Here is a 19,466-nt window from a genome sequence, read left to right as displayed (position 1 = left end):
AGGAGGGGGAAAAACACACAGAGATTGTGGACAAAATAGCATTTGCATTTGTTTCCAATAGTGGAGTTACCCTAATGCAGAACAGGTGAACTTTTTTTGCCTTCATGCTGGCAAATTTAATCCTCATATTCAATCCTCCCATGACATAAGCACTTGCACAATTTTTATTTCTTAAGTGAGGTATAATTACTTTGATGCTGACACCTGATGGAATAAAAGATATTCAAATATTTTAGGTTTATTTCACTTTTTTATTTTGCTAAATACGTCTTGTGATTAAATTATTGCCTTTTGTCATACCTATCGAAAGGATATTTTTCTTGAGAAATGATTTATTTTCTTTTCGAGGTCTAGTAAACCTTAGCTCAGCCGTCATGTTCTTTTCATGACCGACACCAAACGACATATTCAGTCTATTTTTTTTTTTTTTTACTTTGCTGTCATGCACTTTGACATTTAAAGTGGTAACTCTGGTCTGTCGTGTTTCGCTGTTATTCTACTTTTGCACAGTCAGTCCGGAATGGGAAGGCCTTGAAGTTGTAATATTTTCAACACTTTCCTGCAGTTTCTTCTGACCAAAGATTAGCCACACAATTTTGCTGCAACAAACAACGATGCAACAAAAAACAGCTTTGGTATAATCCTTTGGAAATGAACAAGTCGCAGTCACCCAAGACGATATTTAACTGATTGGGGAGCAACATTTTTCCTGTCCAACCTAAGTATTAGACATGCAGATGCTTATGTAAATAAATGCGCTCTTCCGACTGGAACAGAAGGTGCAAATGCTCAGGACCTGGATAACAAAGTGAGCACAGCGCAGTCAGATATGATAAAAATGATTTGGAAACATCAGTTAGAAGTCAACATTTTTTTAATCTAAAAGAGACACGTGAAACAAAAGGCTTTTATTTTAAGAGTGCAGAATTATGCTTGATGAAATAAAAACAGTCTGAGTGAAAAACCTGATTTCAAAGCTGAAACTGCTCCGTAATCAGTCTCTTTATCAGTTTAGTTAATGTGTGTCTTATTAGGTATGATGTTTACTTGGATCCTCTTTATCTCAACAGGTCTAAAAAAAACCTTCAGAGATGTGCACAAATCTAGAAGATGACCATCTCCTGATGATATCAAATTCCCATCTTGCATCTGAATTTGGCACTTTAGATTTAATTTGTCTGACAAGGTATTGCTTGCATAGTTGCATGTTTACCGTCATTAAAAGGAATTCCACGACAAAACGTTCAGCATTCTTTTTTTTTTCTTTTTTGAGCATAATGCAATCAAATATTTGAAGAGGGATTGTGGTATTAGTGCTTTGTGGTTTTGTTCTCATTTTTTTTTTTTTTTTTTGTTTTTTTTTAGTGGAGATTTAACTCGCATTAGGTTGAACTTTATTCTGTAACACTGCTTTACGGTACAGCATAGACGTTTCTACAGTAAAAACGTGTTTGCTGCCTGAGGGGCTGACGAATGACCATCATAAAAATCCCAAACTAAGTATGTAAAATGGTAATCAATGTCTTGTTTAGATATCTAACAAACGAAAAACATCCAATATACTGCAACGAGCAAAACCTGTGCAGCTCTTTATCCTTGTAGCAAACATGAATAGACGTTTTAGAAATATGTGTTACCAACACAGACGGAGAATTTTTAGGATTTACTACTATGGCGGAAAAAAGAACCAGGAGCTTGGCGGAGGGTCTGGCAACAAGGTGGCAATTCACTGAAAATCAGCAACTCTGGACTTTGAAAGAGACACCTTTGCGCTGCTGATAAGACCAAATTCGGCGCCCTGGCAGCCATCAATAGCCCTCGTCAGTGAATCTAGCGCTGACAGAACCCCTCTGTTGTGAAAGGTCTCCCTGTGTGCTGATACAGAGGAAGTGGAACGAAGCCAGAGCAGCTGGGCGCGGAGAGGAGAATCGGAGCTTGTTGGGAAGCTGGCAGGGGGAAGATGGAGGAGACGTGGCGGGTAATTGGAGCGCGGCGATATCCGCCATCTTGGCCCGTTTACCTTAATAACAGCTTTGATTGAGGTGAATAGGCCCATAAAAGGCTGTGGTGGAGCTGATAAGCTTTGGAGGGCTTGGCCGGTGCTGCCAGCATTTTGGCATTCTTTAGGACTCTTGGCTTCCTGAAGCCGAGACCTGGATCTGCAAACGACGGGCACCTGGGACTCCAGATGTCCTGGGGAGGAATCTCTGGTGGCATCTCCAAGCTGGCATTAGAGCCTACTGTGACATTCATTGCTCAGTCTGGCATGAGTGAAGTGGCGTGCCAGCTTCCTATCAGCCCCCACATATCTGGCTGAACGAACACTGCTGGAAGTCGTGCTTCCTTCTGTGGGGACTGAAGGAAGAAGAAGAAAAAAGCAAGAAAAAGAAAAAAAGCGCCGGAAACACGGAACACACTGCTGTGCTTCTCTGACAGTTGGAAAGGTGTATCAAAACAACACGGGGCTTGTAGCATCAAGCCCCCCCCCCCAAAAAAAGAAAAACAAATTAAAATCCCCCCTTCCTCCCCCCAAAAACACCCAAAAACGCAATTTTCCTTGAAGTATCCGATGAAACCCAAACTGCAGCTCCTTAAGCATAGCAGATTGTGCACTCCGGCAATTAGGGCTGCTTTGAAAAATTAGTTTTCTTTTCAGAACATAGTAATGCTTACTTGAAATGAAATGAAGCAGCATTAGGGAGTGTTTGCTCCAAAACGACAGAGAGGAGAGAAAGAAAAAAAAATCCCGCTTACGGAGTGGTGCTAATACTCGATGGGCCATATCTGCTGTCTCACTTGAGTTTCAACCTTAAAACATAAGTAAAAACGGTGAAACTTCCCGGCTCTCAAGAGAGATTCTTTTGGACTGTATTGCAACATTATGGCTTTCGCAATACTGTTCTGGATAAAGCACATTTTGGTGATAATTGTGACCTCTTCCACACTAAAAGATTCACGAGCGACTTTGGAAATCACTACCACTTTTTGACTACGCAAAAAAAAAAAAAAAAAAAAAAAAAAAAAAAAAAAAAAAAACTCCCCACGCCTCCAGATTTAAAGGAACGCAAAGCGTTAGCGTACGCTCCCAAGTGGGATTTCCCCTTTAAAACCACTCCTATAGCTCCGATTTCAAAACGTATTCCAACAGCTACATTTTCTCCCCGGTAACTAAGTGCCTCTCACAGCTATTTGCCTTCTATCTGTGTATATAATTTTAGGGCCAAGTGTATAGTTAAGCCTGTTAAGTTTGCAGCAGTCACAGGAATGGTCACCCCGCTGGGGGAGGTGGTGAACGAACAGCCTAAAGCACACTGTTCCACCAGGGAGAGAAAAAAGGTGTTTAATGAGATGTTCACGCTCTGTTACCTGCCTGACAGAAACCATCTCACTCACTCACCTTGTTTGCCACTCAGAGCTCTCTGTACAGGCTGCCAATTAACACAGGCTCTTAAATGCCTCATAGACAAAAAAAAAAAAAGAAAAAAAAAGAAGTTATTTTAAGCAATCTTTTTTCATACTTTTTTTTTTTTTTCTTTTCAAAATTTCTGCCACATGATTTTCAGTGTGCCGGTTTGGATTGAGTATGCCGAGATGCCAGCAGTTGACTTACAGTTAATTCGGCTCGTTTTAATAAGTTAATGTCAATGTGTGTTAGTAAGTGTGAATAAACACACAGCCTAATGAACTTAGAGTGTGAAGCGTTGAGCAGTCGTTTAGTGATAGTTCAGAACTCTGGACTGCTCAGGTTAATATTTGTTAACGATCATGTCCTACGGATGCACATTTAGGTCTTTTATATATACATACATACATATATATATATATATATATATATATATATATATATTCTGCCTTCTACATATATATATATATATTCTACCTTTTATATATTTATAAAAGGTAGAAAACAATCATAAAACACAAGCAGATGCACTTGTGTGGCTGATGACACAGCACCTGTTTTATTACTTAACAGAGAAAGTCAAATGAATGTTTCCCTGTTGGGAAAACAGAAAAGAAAGGAGTGAGTGTTTTTTCTCCTCATTAAGGTGTATTCATTTTCTGTTTAACAAATGTATCTTATCAGATATCAAAGATGGCGCCACAGATGGCAGTCTCCGTACTTTTCTCTCTTGTCCTTTGAGTGTTGATTCCAGCCAGTCCTCTCAAGGCATCTTTTTCTCAATTTTTCATCAGCCCCAATTTTTACCGAGATCTTGGTTGGTAATTCGGTGGTTCTCGATGGGAATTACAGAAGACACCGACTAGGTGTACAGGTAGGCCACGTATACGCGGGCAAAAAAACACAAACTGACTTTGGCTATCGGGGCAGCTAAATGGAGCCAAAACCCCGCTTGGCTGTTCAGCAGATGACCTGACATTAGTTTGGATTGGTCTGAAAAACACCACTACACCCCCCACCGTAAGCAGAATCCTCCTCTGGCAGACGACCCAAACAGCTTCTACTGCAGGTTTGAAAAGCAGCTGTTCTTACCTCCCATCAACTCATCCACATCTCAGCTTGACACAAAAGCTCCACATGCACCACTCTTCAGACCCCTGCCTGGACACAGACTGTTTAGACTTTCAACTTCAGGTCAGCGCTATTTGCAAAAAAAAAGAAAAAGAAAAAAAAACAAAAAAAACAACAACAAAAAAAACAGCTACCACAGGGACAGCTTATTTCCCCAGACTGTCCTGCTGATGATGCCCAGGTTGATACAGTGCATATTTGCTCTAATGCAACCTTGTCTCCCAACAATACTTTTATATATTTAAGCATAAAATATTTTGAGAGAAAATTGGAACCAAAATCAATCTCCTTGTTTGTGAGCACAAACTTGCTGAATGAAACTGATTCTGAAATATGATTACGAGTCTGTGCAACTCTCAACTGGTAATTATTTACATATGAGTTTTCTTGAATTCCTCTAAATCTCTTGTGACATGCGAGTACTTTGCTTACGTATAAGTTGGGCATAAAATGATCTAGAACAAAATTGCAAAGGGGAAATCTTTGTTCTGCAGTTATTCAAATGAACTTTTACGGAGTAAAAACAGTAAAAAAAGAAAAAAATAGAAGAAAAGGTTGAGTCTGAGTATTGCAAAACTCAAATTCAGCAGTCTGTTCTGAGCCAAAGGTCAACATGTCCATTTTCAAGTCTGCCGTGTGCTTACAGTACAAAACGAGGTCCATCTCGTGACACTTGTTGAGGTCCACGCAAGCACTCGCGCGTACAGTTGATCTGACAGATGCACGCTCTGCTCGGGTGACCTCTGTCTGTGAACTTTAGCGGTCCCCTAATGCCACTTTAGAAAAGTCAGTCATCACCCTTGACCTTGCAGTAAAGGTGGAATGAGCCGTTTCTGACTGACTGAGAGCTGCGTACCTCATGCCACTGCCAAATTCATCAAGAGATGAAAATGTGACGGGACATTTCAGCTCTACTCAGGTAAGGGATTTGGGATTGCGTCAGCAAAACAAACTGAATATCTGCGACCGAGCATCCTGTCTTAACTTTGATGCGTCTTAATGTGGAAACACAACGTGCAAATGCAATGGAAGAGCTCATATTCAGAACCACATGCATAACCTTTAACACAATAATTGCCCAGTAAACACACACACACACAGCTTGATCTACTGTCCTGTCTTTACCACAGTCAACATCCTGTGTGTTTTTTGGTGCAACACTCCCTTAGTCGGGGTGAAGTTAAGGCAAAGAGATTAATTCTTTGAAGTCAGAGGAACCAAACAGCGGGGTGATTAATAACAGCCCTCCATTACCCTCTGCACACAGATGGGATGTCGGGTTGAAGGTTGATGGGAGAACAGCACAGTGTGGGGTATTACACCCTGCCATACAGATTAGTGTTTGGACTTCAGACAGCACCCCTAACACTATCACCATGCCGCCTTGCACTATTTGTATCCTTCAGGTATCCTTCTACAGCGGTTGTGTCCATTTGTCACTGTGGCGTCTCTTGGAATCCTCTTTAAAGGAAGGTGGACAGGGGTCTTACTACTCCGAATTTGGATGATTTATGAAGCGGCGGGTTTGATCATGTTATGGTTTTGAACGTTAAAACCGTTCACAACGTGCAGAAGCATTTGACGATCATCCTTCATCTGTTTGAAAATAAAACTTGTATTTAGAATACTATTACTCCGATTTGACCACAAGTCAAATCCAGGGCAACTAATTGCCTTCAGAAGTCAATTACTTAGTAAATAAAGTCCACCTGCGTGTAACTTGATCTCAGAAATAAATAGAGCTGTTCAGTGGTTTGCTACAGAACGCTGGTGAACCACAGCACTGTTCACATCTAGGAATACCCCAGAGAGGTCAGGGATAAAAGTGTGAATTTGTGTATTTGCAGGATTGGTTTATTTTTCCATCATCTGAAAGTGAAACTAACATGGCAAACCTATGAAGATGTCATTGTCCACTTAGACCGACAGAATGGGCAAGAAGATAATCAATGAGAAAAAAAAAAAACAGCCAAGAAACTCCTGGTAGTTCTGGTGGAAGAATGCGCTGACAAACATGGCATTTATGGAAAAGAATGGCCTAAATGGATTTGAAAATCTGTGGCAAAATGTGAGAAAAATATGTTCACAACACTCTGAGAAAACTGAGCCTGTGCTATTGGAGTTAGGGTTGAGTTTGCATCAGTCTGTCGCATTAAAGGCCACACTTTGTGGCTTTTACTTATGACGAAAGTTTAAAAGGCATGAAATATTTTTGCAGGGAACTTTGAGAACCCAAAGTTGATAGTACAAGTTTTACGTCACTATCTTCAAACACGGTATCTTCACCTAAATGAAAATAAACATTTATTAGATCATTTCCCAGCAAAACTTTACAAAAAAAGAGGAGTACAGATACGTTGAATCTGTCAGTCACTGTAGACAAGTTTTGTAGGAAGCTATTTTAATTTATGCACAAAAACACAAGCAAACATGTAAGAAAGAGTTAGTTGCAAATGAACCAAAACAAATCAAATAGATTAAAAAAAGAGAGAAGAAAACAAACAAAAATAAACAAGTTGCGGTACATGGGTAAGCACTGAAGCCGAGAGTCAGAGAAACAGTACTCGCTATGTATGCTCTGTCTGTATAGTTAATGCCAATAACATTCTGCTTTCACAAACACATATTTATGACTCAGAAGTCAACAAAATAGTGAACACTATCAAAATTCAAAAACAATATTTTTTTTCCTTATTCTTTTACAAAATATTTATAAAAAGTACTACGGCAATGGTAAATTGAGGCAACCTGCTATGAGTACTCCCACACAATTGCCAAAATGTGGACACAATGTTGCTTTTCTTTTGTACTCTACACACTTGAAACAATGAGTAAATGCATAGAAAATCTAGACATAGGCATCAAACGTAATTTCCTGTACAAAAACATAAAAAAGGGGAAAAAAAAATTATTATTTTTTTACATTTATAACTTGTATTTTTTGTAGCTACTGAAAAGAAATAAAGCAACAAAAAACAAACAAAAAACAATAACATAACCAATGTTGACCACAGACATCAAATATCTACATCCTGAATCTACGACTGGAGTTGGACATTGTTCCAACCGTCAGGTTGGGCATTACCATTGTAGCGAGTGGTAAAAACCACCGGTCATTCCTACAGACTATTTGTTTTAGGACGTCTGACGCGAACCCCATAACCAATAACAGCATCAAACTCTGGAACCCTGGAATGTGATCCATCATGCAAATTGCAACGGAACAGCAGAGCAAACACATCAGATGAAGTCATGCAAAGCAATTTGTGGTCATTTCCCATCGTTACAAATACAGGTCTGTCTTAGGGGCATCAGGGGAAAAAAAAAAAAAAAAAAAATCAGATTAGATGTTACTCCCCAAAATATCCCGCAGCACTGGAGATCCAATTGTCCATTTCTCTTGGCGAGTCCAGGTTTTTCCAAGTGTACCCCAAGGCACCTGAGAGAAAGTGGGCATTTCCCTCTTTTGGCAACACCAGAATGTTTGTGTTTTCGTTACATACCAGCTGCCACCGAGTGTCACCGTGGGAGGATCCCACATAAGGTGTTACAAATCTCAATACAAAGCACAAGGAAGGGGTCAAAATGGACAACAGGGGTAATGATCTCCGCTATAGAAGTCTGGGGTTAATAGTCATCATAGGTGTTGAGGTCGGAGAAGTATGCATTGGTATAAGTCTTCCCGGCAAGCTGTGGGTTGAAGTACTTATTCCTTTCCTCCAGAATCAGATTGTTTTTGTTGAAGCCCTGCAAATAAAGAAAAGAACAAAAAAAAAAAAATAGATGGAGAGGAGAAATGAACAGGAGTCAGTATGGGCATTTTTTTTTCCCACAAGTTATGGATCAAGTGATTATTCAGCCCAGATGGCAAGGTAAAAGTAAATCCAAAGGAGCAACATAAATCAATGGGAGACTGCTCGGTGAATGGAACATACATTTCACAGAGCAAGGTCAGAGCATTTGCAAACAGGCCGGAAAAATGAGAAGTCACCACAGGGCTAAATTATTTTGATGCACATCCGAATGTCCACCTCTGTCATCTCTAATACCCAGCATCAGCGGTTTTTATGGCCCTCGGATTGTCGGTCCTCCAGGACAATCAGAGCCATAAAAATCGATCAAAGGCGAGTCGCATTTCTGTTAAACAATCAGGAAGAACTATTGGGACGGGTGGGGGGCGTCTTGTCTATCCCCGCATGACACAGTAAACATGGAACGAGCCTCTGATGTGCTGCTCAGTACAACAATTTGGCAAATAGACGTGTTCATATGCAGCGTGTTGTAGTGGGAAGTGTGATGGGAGTCCCCCTGGGGCGGCGTAATTGAACACTTGATGATGCTGCATTTACAGCTGATGGATGTTTCCGACAAGTGAGCTGAGCAAAAAAAAAAAAAAAAAACCTCATATTTTGCTGCGTTCCGGTTATGTGATTTGCAGACAAAGGGAAAGCAATCAGCTCTCCTGCAGCACCAAAGATGGTTATGTATCTCTGCAGGTGTCCACTTGGTTGTCTTTAAACAGCTGTGCAGCAATGCTTGTTTGCATCGTCATCTACTGTGTCCTCTTCCTTTCAGCATATTATAATGGGCTTAAGAATGATTAAGTTGGAGTTTTTGGTACGGCAGACACAATTTGCCTAAATGGTAATGTGCCGTTAGTGACAGAGAGGTAACAGAGGAAGGTAATAAGCCAACATTACAACTATATTTCCTTTTCAACCCATCCAATCAAATGATCAATTAAAAAATACAGCATAACATGAAGGACAAACAAACGACAGACATGCAAATGTAAGCACAAAAAAGGGGAGGGATACACTGCCTTCTCGCAAGCTGGGAGAGAGAAGGGAGGCAGCCATGATGGAAGGATGAAAGGGGGTCTGAGCAGAAAAAGAGAAACTAGAGTGCTGTACTCCCAACCTGCCACGCACAGGAAGTGCCACAGGAAGTGCAAGGGCAGGACTCGTTTGGGAACAGGAAGTAGTACTGGATGAGGGGAGGGGGTCAAAGAGTTGTCGGGGTTTTGGTTGGAGTGGGGAGTCAAGAAGCGGGATGTTGTTGAGGTTGGTTAGTAGAAAATCTCCAGTCCACGCATAGACACCCCCATGTTAGCAGAGAGAGGCTGGTGCATGGCAGGGTCGTCCAGAGGCAAGAGTACCGACACGTCTGGCTGCAGGAAGGAAAGGAACGGGCAAGAGTCATCCTCAAAAAAAAAAAAAAAAAAAAAAAAAAAAAAAAAAAAACCATATTTTATTTAATAGCAGCCTTAGAAAAATTAACTATACACACAATGCTGTGACAAAGTATCCTTGTTAGAAATTTCTTCTGTTTTTGTTGTTCTGGAACACATAAATGTTTTAGCTCATCGAAACCTTGATAAAATATGGATTAACTGTGATTGAGCTTGTTTTTTTTTTTTTTCAAAGCTGATCTTACTTGCCACAAATGGGGCCTGAAGAATCACAAAGTCTAACCTAAACTTAAGCAGAACCTCTCTGACATCATAAAGCAGATTAAAGATTCATACGAGCAACACATTACACAACAACATTAAGAAATTCAAGATCTGACGAGAAACAAAGTTGTCTGTTGGTGTGAAAAGGGTTCAAAAGTAAATTTCTTGCACTGAGAGCTCAGAGACAAGTCATCCAGGAGGACAGTAAAGATTGAAGTTCATAATTCAATATGGGTATCCAATGGTGACGATAACTACCATATAGCAAAAAGGCCACAAAAGCAAACTCACCAAGCTAAATCTTGATGATGCCCAAGACTTTTGCAAAGACTCGGTGCCAGTTATCACAAACAAGTGACAGGAATCGTCACCACTAAGGGTGGCAAAACATTAATGTCATTAGGTTTACGGGGGAAATTGCTTTTTCACAGTGAGCCAGATTGGTCTTCCCTTAATAAATGAAATCGTCACTTAACAACTGCATGCTGTCTTTAATCAGCCTAGATTTGTCCAGTGTTAACAAAACCAGAAGAAATCTGTATGCGGCCAAATTCTCTTTCAAAGTGCTGTAAAATGCAGTTAGATCCTCCAGCAAACCTCAATGAAGGGCGTCTAACTTTTTGTGCAGATAAACGGCGAGTAACGCAACTTGAGTAAAAAAAAACAAACTAAAACTACATCTTCTGTTCATCATTTACTTGCGTAATAGCTAAAAGGACGCATATAATGGTGTTTCATACTTATTAGTTGAAACTTCACCGCAACATAAGGTTGTTTGGGCTCTCTGATTGAGCGTTGGAGGCAAAATGTGCTGCTGGAAAATGACTCATTACTCACTTGTCATGCAGCTCCCTTTGCATCTTCACACCGACTGTCTACACTCATATCTGCCGCTATCTGCAACTGCACTAACTGAATTATGCTTGATACTCCTGACTCTAATTGCATGACAGATGAACTCCGTCTCCAAACCCTTGAAGAAATTACATTCGCAGAAGTTTGCTCCGAGCCAAAGGAGCCGCGCAGGTTTTAACAAGGCTACAAAACATTCTCATATACGGGAAGCGCGTTTGCAAACAGAGATCAAAGTATTTACTTAGTTGACGTCGCCGATGCTCACGACTTCCTCTGTGAGTTTAAGGTCGCAAACCTGGCATGTTTATTTGAAAAAACGAAAATTGAATAAAGTCAACTATAGTAAAAACCTGAATAAAACTGCCTGCCTGTTTAGCCAGGGGAATTTTCCCTCATTTTTGAAGGTGTGGGGAAATCACCATGTTTGGACAAAAGCAAAGACCTGCAAAATTTTCTGTCTACTTTCAATTTTCTTTAAATGCGTGCTTCTTGCTCGTATCCCAAATTGACCAGGCTTCTGTGATGTGCTATTTGGTGGTGTTAACCACACGTCCATTAAATGTTTGCAGTCAAACCAAAACGTGGCTGCTTGACTTTTAACTAGCCTCTTTCCACTGACTCCCAGTTCTTTTTAGGATTTAAAAAAATGACTTTTTGTCTTAAAATACTTGGCACCTCAGTGTCTCTTAAACCCGCTACTCTTGCACCCTAAACCGTTCACTTTAGGGAAGACAGTGTGGTCTAACGTAAAGCACACCTCATTAGGTTATTTTAAAATGTAACTTATTACGTCTTTGTGATTTAGAAAAAAACATTATGTGTTCTTTTTCTGTTTTAGTTGGTTAAGAAAGGATTTGTTTAATTGGCAAAAGTTTGTGGGGGTTTTTTTGTGGGTAAAAACCGAGACACTTCACTCCTGTATCTCAGATAGAGCCCTAGCCTGAGCATGGAGTGCCTGTGGAGAAGCGCTAATCACCAGCCCATTTCTGGCCAAACAGCCTGAATGTGTCAGTGGATAAGAGGCTATTTGTGCCAGGAGACGAGCTGGACCACTCTAACTGGCCCTGATACATCTGACTATCTGCACTTCAGGATGCAATCGCAACCCAAAAAGCTGATCTAGCCACAGGGCCCCTTTGCCGATTACATTTAATATCACACATCTAATTTCGTTCTAGGATTTTAAGAGAAAGCAGTGAAGCGCCCCAGAAACGGAACAGATTCACACAGTGAGACAGACGTGGAGAAGATGAACGCACCGCCGCCTACCTGTTACGTTAGCAGAGAGTGTCAGCAAGTGACAGGAGGGGGTGAGACAGTGACAGTCAGTAAGGAGAGTATTTAATCACAGCTGACACTGGCAGCAGAGCTACTGCTCACTGACTCAAAGGGGGTGTTTAACATCCACTGATTAGATCAAACCGATCTTTCCCTCTGCATATGCGAACATCTGTCATATTGTGACCCGGGGTGAACCGGGAGCGTGTCCGTCTACAGACCTTGATGGCTTCCACGGTGTCGTATTTGTCCAGTTTGTTGATGTGGTTGGTGATGCTGGTGTTGAGCGGGGCGGCGGAGATGGGGTGGATGACCGTGGCGTCGTGGGACTGCTGCTGGTAGCGCTGGCAGTAGGAGTAGACGAGCAGCGTGACCAGGCAGCCGAGAATGGAGCTGCTGAGACCCACTGCGATCATGTGGAAAAGGTTGAAATCTGAAAGGGGGAGGAACGGGGAGGCATATGAGCAGGCCCGACTGTGAAAGGGGTTGTTGTGAAATAATTCATCCGCTCAGATAGTTATTGATGTAATAAGTGGCATTTCTGCAATAAAACCTGCTTAAAAAGGGGGCTATTAACATTGACAACTTCCTTTCCCTCTTTTTGAAGTCGTATTCATGACAGTGAACCTGTCGACACAAACCGAGTTAAGCTCAACTCTTTATACACTAGCTCTGGGTCAAGTCTCTGACTCTTCTTGACATTATATTTAACATCTGAGACAGTGCGAGACTTTGGTTCCTGTCTTTAAGCGCTGCATTCAAAACCGTGTGGAGAGGAAAAGTACAAATTCAAAACTGGCCAATTTTGGATGTTGGCAAGGGCTTAACCAGTCCAATAAAATCCACTCTACATGCAGCAGCTGTGCAGTGCATCCTGCAAGCTAAGTAAAACAGATATACACTGCATATTGATGATACGCTAACTGTAGCATTCCTAAAACCCCCCCATAAAAACAAGGCAATGGGAGAATGTACACCAAAGGGCAAAAAAGGTCATAAAGCAAGCCTCCGACGGCTTTACAAAGCAAATTTCTTGAAAACTTGAACAAAAGCTCTGCAAGATGAAAAGACTTTCTTTCTTTTTTTTTTTTTACCAAGAATATGTGAGATGCCAGGTGCAATACCCTTCCTCCTTCTTTCTGTCTTTCACACTCGCACATACAGATGGGAATTACCTCCACAGCGCCTCTCCTCCTGACTGGAGCGTGCGATGGAGACTTCTGAAGGAGAAGACGGAAAGCAACAAAGCAGCAACGTTAGCATGAACAACACCGCCGCACATGCTTGCTTTTTGTCACCGACGGCTTGCTCTCCTGAAGGTAAGCACGGAAATGTGTTGAAAATCGTTCAAACTTCGAAAGCTAATCAAGGCTGTGGCACCTCGAGTGGTTTATGAAAGTATCAGTTCCCATTAGAAGGAAATGAAGTACAGGACATTGGTAATGAACCCTAATGGACTACCTTTCCCATAAAATGGGATGAATGGGGGTTATAAAAAGGTAGATGGGTAATTCTGTAGAATTTCCTAATGAGCATTATATCCTATTTAATTAATACAGAAAGGTTACAAACATGGGGTTCAGTTAAATGTTTGCTCTGTCGCATAATTACTTTCCTCGTCTAAAGTTTGTGTTATTCGAATTACAGCAAAAATACTTAAGCAAAAAAAAAAAATCGCTTTTCAATAATTTGGTGTCTCAGTTGCGTTATGTGAAGCTCAAGCCTGCCGTCTTGAAAGCAGGAGCTTTGATGATCCTGGTTTAGAAGAGATGCAGAGATCAATTCTTTTCTGTGTCTAGCATTACCGACTGTCAATAAGGAGATGCCTGCATGAGCCAATGTCAATACTAACAGTGTGAGAAAGACAGGAAGGTGTGTGCTGTATATAATGGAGCTTATCGTCATGATTAAATTTGATTATGACCCTTAACTTGTCCCGCTCTTCGTCATAAGCAGCCGATATAGATTTATCAAACGGAAGAAAAGTTGCTCGGTTTTACGTTTCTCTGCGGACGATTGACATTCATTGCCGGTGTGCGGCTCCAGCCACCTGTAACCAAGCCACACCAAGACATTAGGAAAGCAGAAAAAGGTATCTGCGAATCACTCGAGTTTTTTCTCGTGAAAATTAAAAGCCTTGAAGTCCCGATGAAAGGAAAAATGAGACGGTTTCACGAACAGCAGGTTTTTGCTCTCAGCTACCAGTTGGAATCCGTTTCTGCATTGTCGACCGTGATAGGGCCGGCAGCAGCGGGGGGGAGGGGGGGATCCCACAGATTTTGCCTAACAAAAGTACGTTTGCAGTAATAAAGAGGCCCGACTGTGAACAACTTGACAAAAGCTGCCTCTGAAGTGGGAAAATATCTACACCAATTAAAACATTCAGCATTAAAAGAAAGCGAAAGATTTTTTTTTTCTTTCTTTTCATCAAACTCAGTTGTGACCATCAATAAAGAATTATTTTTTTCTAATCAAATTTTACTGAACCTGGACAAAAAGCTGGAACTGAGATGAAACAGATTAAAAATGAGTTAACACAGAAAGCAGCTGTTTGGGTATAAGAAAATTGGGCTGAAGGAAAAATATGCTCTCCTGTTCCTCAGTGAATGACAATTACTTAAAGACTTTTGATGCTTTGCACTGCTCGCGTTGTGCGCCGACTATTGCTTGATCAAAGAGGTCAACTGCTCATCTGTGGAAATAATGCCATTAAAATAATTACTTGTTCTAAAATATCAAGATTTCTGGTGCAGAAAAGAGGTTTATATCTAAAGCCTGAATCCTTTGATAGTTGCCCGGTAACACACTCGCTCGTTTAATGGAGCGAATAATTAAATGTAACATTTTCCACTACATATAACTAACAAAACGGGGCTCAAAGTAAACATTATAACACCTAAAAGTAATCAATGTGTTACTATGCTTGGGAACAAGGCCAATGAGGCCTCCCTGTCTTCCTTATCTCATTTCCCAAATTTTCTCATCCATCTTCATTCCCTCTTTTCTCCTCTCATCCCACTTGACATTCTATTTTTATGCCTTTCAACTTCCTCATCCCTCTTTACAACCTCTTCTTTCCATCCCACTCATCAGCCTCATATATAACTCAATTTCATTTAACGCATCCTTTTCATCCCGCTTTAGGTCTCATTTTCATTCTTATCATCCCTCTTTCAATTCTCTCTCTCTCTCTCTTTCTCTCTCTCTTATTATTCTCATTCCCCCTCTCAGTCTTGTCTTATCCCGACCACTTTTCACTCACTGCAGTGGGATGGTTGCTCGATACCAAAATCATTCATATCGTGTGACGATGTCCACCAATAAAAGCGTCCTAACCTAACAAAGTCTCTCTGGTATGACGTGAGTTACGAAGAGAGCTGGAACACATTTGCCTTCTGCAAAGAAAGAAACTGAATCCAATCTTCCAAGGTTTTGCTTCCTTTACTGTATAAATCTTCCTCCGGGGTCAGTTTATCAGTAAGTACCTGTTTTCTTCCTGCACTCCTTTCTCCACCTATCCCTGCTTATTACACCGACTTTAGAGTGACTCTAAATTTATGACAACGACAAAACTAGAAAGGCTCCCACTCACTAAGCAACAAAGGCAAGTCTGTCATGGAAACGGTAAAACTTCTTCTTTTACGTGTAGCAACGTAATCAAAGAATAATTTCTTCGGTTTTAGATAAAATAAAAAAAAACAGAGCTTTCACTGCGGTACTTAAGCAGCAGAGCTCACCCACAATGTAATCACATCCTGGACTCGGGAGTTGTTCTTCAGAATGTTTCTAATTCAACCCAAAAGGCTGAATTATCTCCCAGCCTGACCTCTAACACGCTTCGAGAAATCAATAATGCACTCAATTATCACAGGTTTCTTGAAAACGAACTGAATTACCACTGCGCTGGTGGTGGCGTACGCTCCTCGCGCTCCCCAGGATGTGTGTTAAATCATGCGGAAGTGACATCACAAAGCGTGCCATCACCTGGTATAAAGTTGGAGTCAGGGGAGCAGGGTCTGGTCTCGCTGCTGTTTCCTGAGCACTGGTTTCCAGTGGGGAAAAGGACGTCGCAGTGACGCACTCGCAGCTGGGCGCCGCTGGAGTCACAGTGGGACCACTCGGACCAGCTGGACCAGCTCTCTGGAAAACACAGCAATGGCAGCGTTGTCTCACACAGCCTGCTGAGTGCGAGTCTGCGCCGCGCCGAATGACTCCCTGTGCATTAGTGGTGCACAGGGACGCCCTTCGAGAGGCTGAGAAAAAAAAAAAGAAGAAAGAAAAACAACAAACCCGGGAAAGGAGAGCCGCCTGCATCGGAGCTCTCTCGAGTCTTTTCCACTTAAGAGGTGGAAAATGTTTGTGTGTACCTGGACAAGTCTGCGTGTTGCACAGCGCTTCCTCGGTGTGCAGACCCAGGCAGATGTCTCCTCCGTAGGCTGGCGGAGGGTTGCTGCAGGTCCTCGTCCTCATGTAGTGTCCTCCTCCGCAAGTCACAGAGCACTTGGACCACGAAGACCAGCAGGACCAACTGCCGTCCACTGAAACCAGACGTTTTTCATAAATACTTAATGCGGAAAGATTGCGCGATTTACTCAAATTAGTAGGCTTCCCTTTTGGTACTGAATACAGAACAGGAGGAAACAGTCAATGTTAGTAAGTCATTTTCACACCATTTGATTTTTCAGACCTAGCTAGTATTTTGACCAGCAAGAGGGGAAATTAAGTAATTTGATTTTGGTTTCGTTCACAGGCACAAATATGTTGTCATTGACAAGGTCCTGGTATGATATCAGACTGCGGTTATTTTGCTCTGAAAAAAAAATCATCAAGTTTAAAAATGAAGCTTCCTAGTCCAGTCCATCCATTTTTGATAAGGCCAACATCGGGGCCATCCAAGAAGCGCAATGGTGGCCTCTTTTATCATACCAGGGGGTTTATTGGACAAAGAAGACAGGAAACTCCTTCCAAATGCTTCACAACTCCACATCGCTGTACTGTGCTTGAAAGCAGGATCCTCAGCATATTTAACTCAACTCTGCCATTCCTGATAAGAAGAGTGATCAAATAGCCATCATGGCCAGGTCCTTGTTAATGGGCCTGGTGTAATGGCTGCAGCACATTAAATTAGTGGAGTGCATAAATTAAATAAATATTTGAGCTCATATTTGCAAATTGCACTCTTTTGGGAGTGAATGAATCCATAATCCCGTTGACTCAACTCTTGCTTTTAAAAAGCACGCTGTGTAGCCCTAACATCCCTAAACTCTCCCCACCAAAAAAAAATATTTAAAAAAAAATAAATAAAAAAAAATCACTAAAAGCCCAGAACTACCATAAAATTCATTACACTAATGATGCGTGCATGTAAGCTCTTTAGTTGAACGCGAGGACGGTTTTTATATTCGGAAAGTGTAGGTACTGCGCCGACTTTAAAGCATTTTCCAGCGTACAAAGTCTTCCGGGTCATTAGCAAAGACGAGTATCCAGAAGCACAATCCCGTGTAAACTTACGTTTATATCGACGACACCCAGACATGCAAACAAACGTGCATTTACGCGAGTCAAGCAGGTAGAAACAAAAAGAGAACAGGGAGCACAAGTATGTGGAAAGCTTTCACACGAGAGCCTGAGCGGAGGTAAATATCCCTTCCCGATCATTTGTTTAACACCTCCCTTCATTGCAGCAGCCTGAAACCCTCGTCTCATCTCCTTTTAAAGACTCAAGGATGGCTGGCGGCGCTAAATGGGTAATTGAAGTTGCCGAAGCTTTTTGTCATCTCAGTGTAATTTCTCTATCGCAGAGTGACACATAAGTCGATTCTTAGCCCTCGATGATGTATCGCCTCATCGGAGAAGCAGACGCAGTTAAAACACGGATTCATTCGTTTCCAGAGCGGACGGACGGAAGGCGCGGCGCCTTTTTCTTTGCCTTCTCTTGCACAGAAAAACTAACACATTAAAAAAAGAAGGAGTGGATTAGCCATGGGAGGTTTACAACTGGTCTACCGGCGCAGTCTGCCAGCCTCAAAATAATATCTCACTTTCAGAGGGGTGCTAATTGAGGAGACATTAGTATTCATTGCTACCCGAGCCGGGTTAAGCTGGCCCCTTTGGGGGACGGGAGCATGGAGCTGTTCATCAACACACCGTAACTGTGGCATTACTGTAGTCAACATCCAAGAATAGGAATAACGCTTGTATTAAGGCAAGAGACGCTGCACAGAAAGAAAATCAAAGCATGTTCATGTGTCCTTTCGCTCCCCTGGAGCGGCGCAGTCTGCACGGATGAACCCGCTCTTTGATCTACCCCAAATCTTCCTCACGACCTGACAACAGCTCACTTTACGAAATACAAACTTGAGATGCCGGGGTGAGTTTTTAACCGAATTAATTAAAGCAGCGCTGATGGACTTTCAGGACAGTGTCCGTCTTAAACCTCGAACAAGTCATTAAGACGGATTGATTGAGGGGGAGTGGGGAGGATAAAACGGCAACCGATCAAACCCGCTTTTCTTCACGACGCTTCATTGATAAGAACTCGAGACGACGCCACACTTGCCTCTTCAGTGGCCGTGCTGAACACCAGGTGGGCTTAATGCTAAACTGAGTACTGGATTTCCAGTCAGACGGCTTTGCTTCCCTCGTCAGAGAGGGCATTCTTTTAATTAGAAAGCTTCCCCTCTTCTTCTGTCAGAAGACTGTTGAAAATACATTGTCTTGGGGCTTTTCACAACAGAATAAGGTCTTCCCATGGCTGGCAACATAATTACACAGCAATAGTAATTACATACAAGAGAGCCAGAGGGATTGTCTCCTTGATTCTTGGTCTAAATCTGGTCTCCGTCACACCTTTTATCTGCATCCGATTTCTTCTGTGGGTTTTAATGATTCTGTAGGTCATCTGTCACTGTTATTCTTTATCCATTAATCAAGAAGAAGAAAGAACATGTAGCTTCAATGCAGTGGGAGGTCTGTGTTTTTTTTTTTTTTTAATCTGCAAGAGTGAAAAGAGAATTTGCCATTTTATTGACTCTCTTAATTGTTCTGATCTTTGTGAATCTTCTGCTCTCTCTGTGACTGCTTGGATTTTTTTTTTTTATATTCTAAGCAATGTTCTTCTCAGATGTTAAAGCTAATTGAGCAAGTGATCTGAATAAGCTTGGAACTTTCTTCACAATTGTTTTAGTGCATCGTTGTGAACAGGAAGGAAAGGGATGCATTGTTTCCAAAGTGTCTCTGTGTCATCTAATAGATCTTAAAAAAAAAAAAAAAAAAAAAAAAAAAAAACCAGGTTTAAAGGGCCTTTAAACATCCTTTTAAAGTTTTTTTCCCCCTTTTTTTTTA

The 19,466-nt window shown here is 41.5% G+C and overlaps 1 protein-coding gene across 4 annotated transcripts in view; it reads right to left on the bottom strand.

The window, feature by feature from the left end:
* Positions 1-6,823: 6,823 nt before the first annotated feature.
* sema5a (sema domain, seven thrombospondin repeats (type 1 and type 1-like), transmembrane domain (TM) and short cytoplasmic domain, (semaphorin) 5A) overlaps positions 6,824-19,466 on the bottom strand; it is a 173,679-nt gene continuing 161,036 nt past the window's right edge. Inside the window, exons 18-23 of one of the 4 annotated variants that reach the window (XR_001424644.1) lie at positions 16,490-16,660; positions 16,107-16,262; positions 13,298-13,342; positions 12,344-12,555; positions 9,466-9,704; positions 8,194-8,281 (exon numbers count right to left, since the gene is read on the bottom strand). Coding sequence is in view for 2 of the 4 variants with exons in the window: in XM_015029805.1 (XP_014885291.1) it covers positions 8,162-8,281; positions 12,344-12,555; positions 13,298-13,342; positions 16,107-16,262; positions 16,490-16,660 (704 nt within the window). In the remaining 2 variants the exon portion in view is untranslated. Of the gene's footprint in view, positions 8,282-8,363; positions 9,705-12,343; positions 12,556-13,297; positions 13,343-16,106; positions 16,263-16,489; positions 16,661-19,466 lie in introns of those variants that run through there. The other 3 variants (XR_001424643.1, XM_015029805.1, XM_015029807.1) reach the window with 3 other exon arrangements.

This window comes from Poecilia latipinna, unplaced genomic scaffold (assembly GCF_001443285.1).
Source record: "Poecilia latipinna isolate Pla-1442-1.1 unplaced genomic scaffold, P_latipinna-1.0 Scaffold164, whole genome shotgun sequence".
NCBI lineage: Eukaryota > Metazoa > Chordata > Actinopteri > Cyprinodontiformes > Poeciliidae > Poecilia > Poecilia latipinna.
This window is presented reverse-complemented; position numbering and strand designations above follow the sequence as displayed.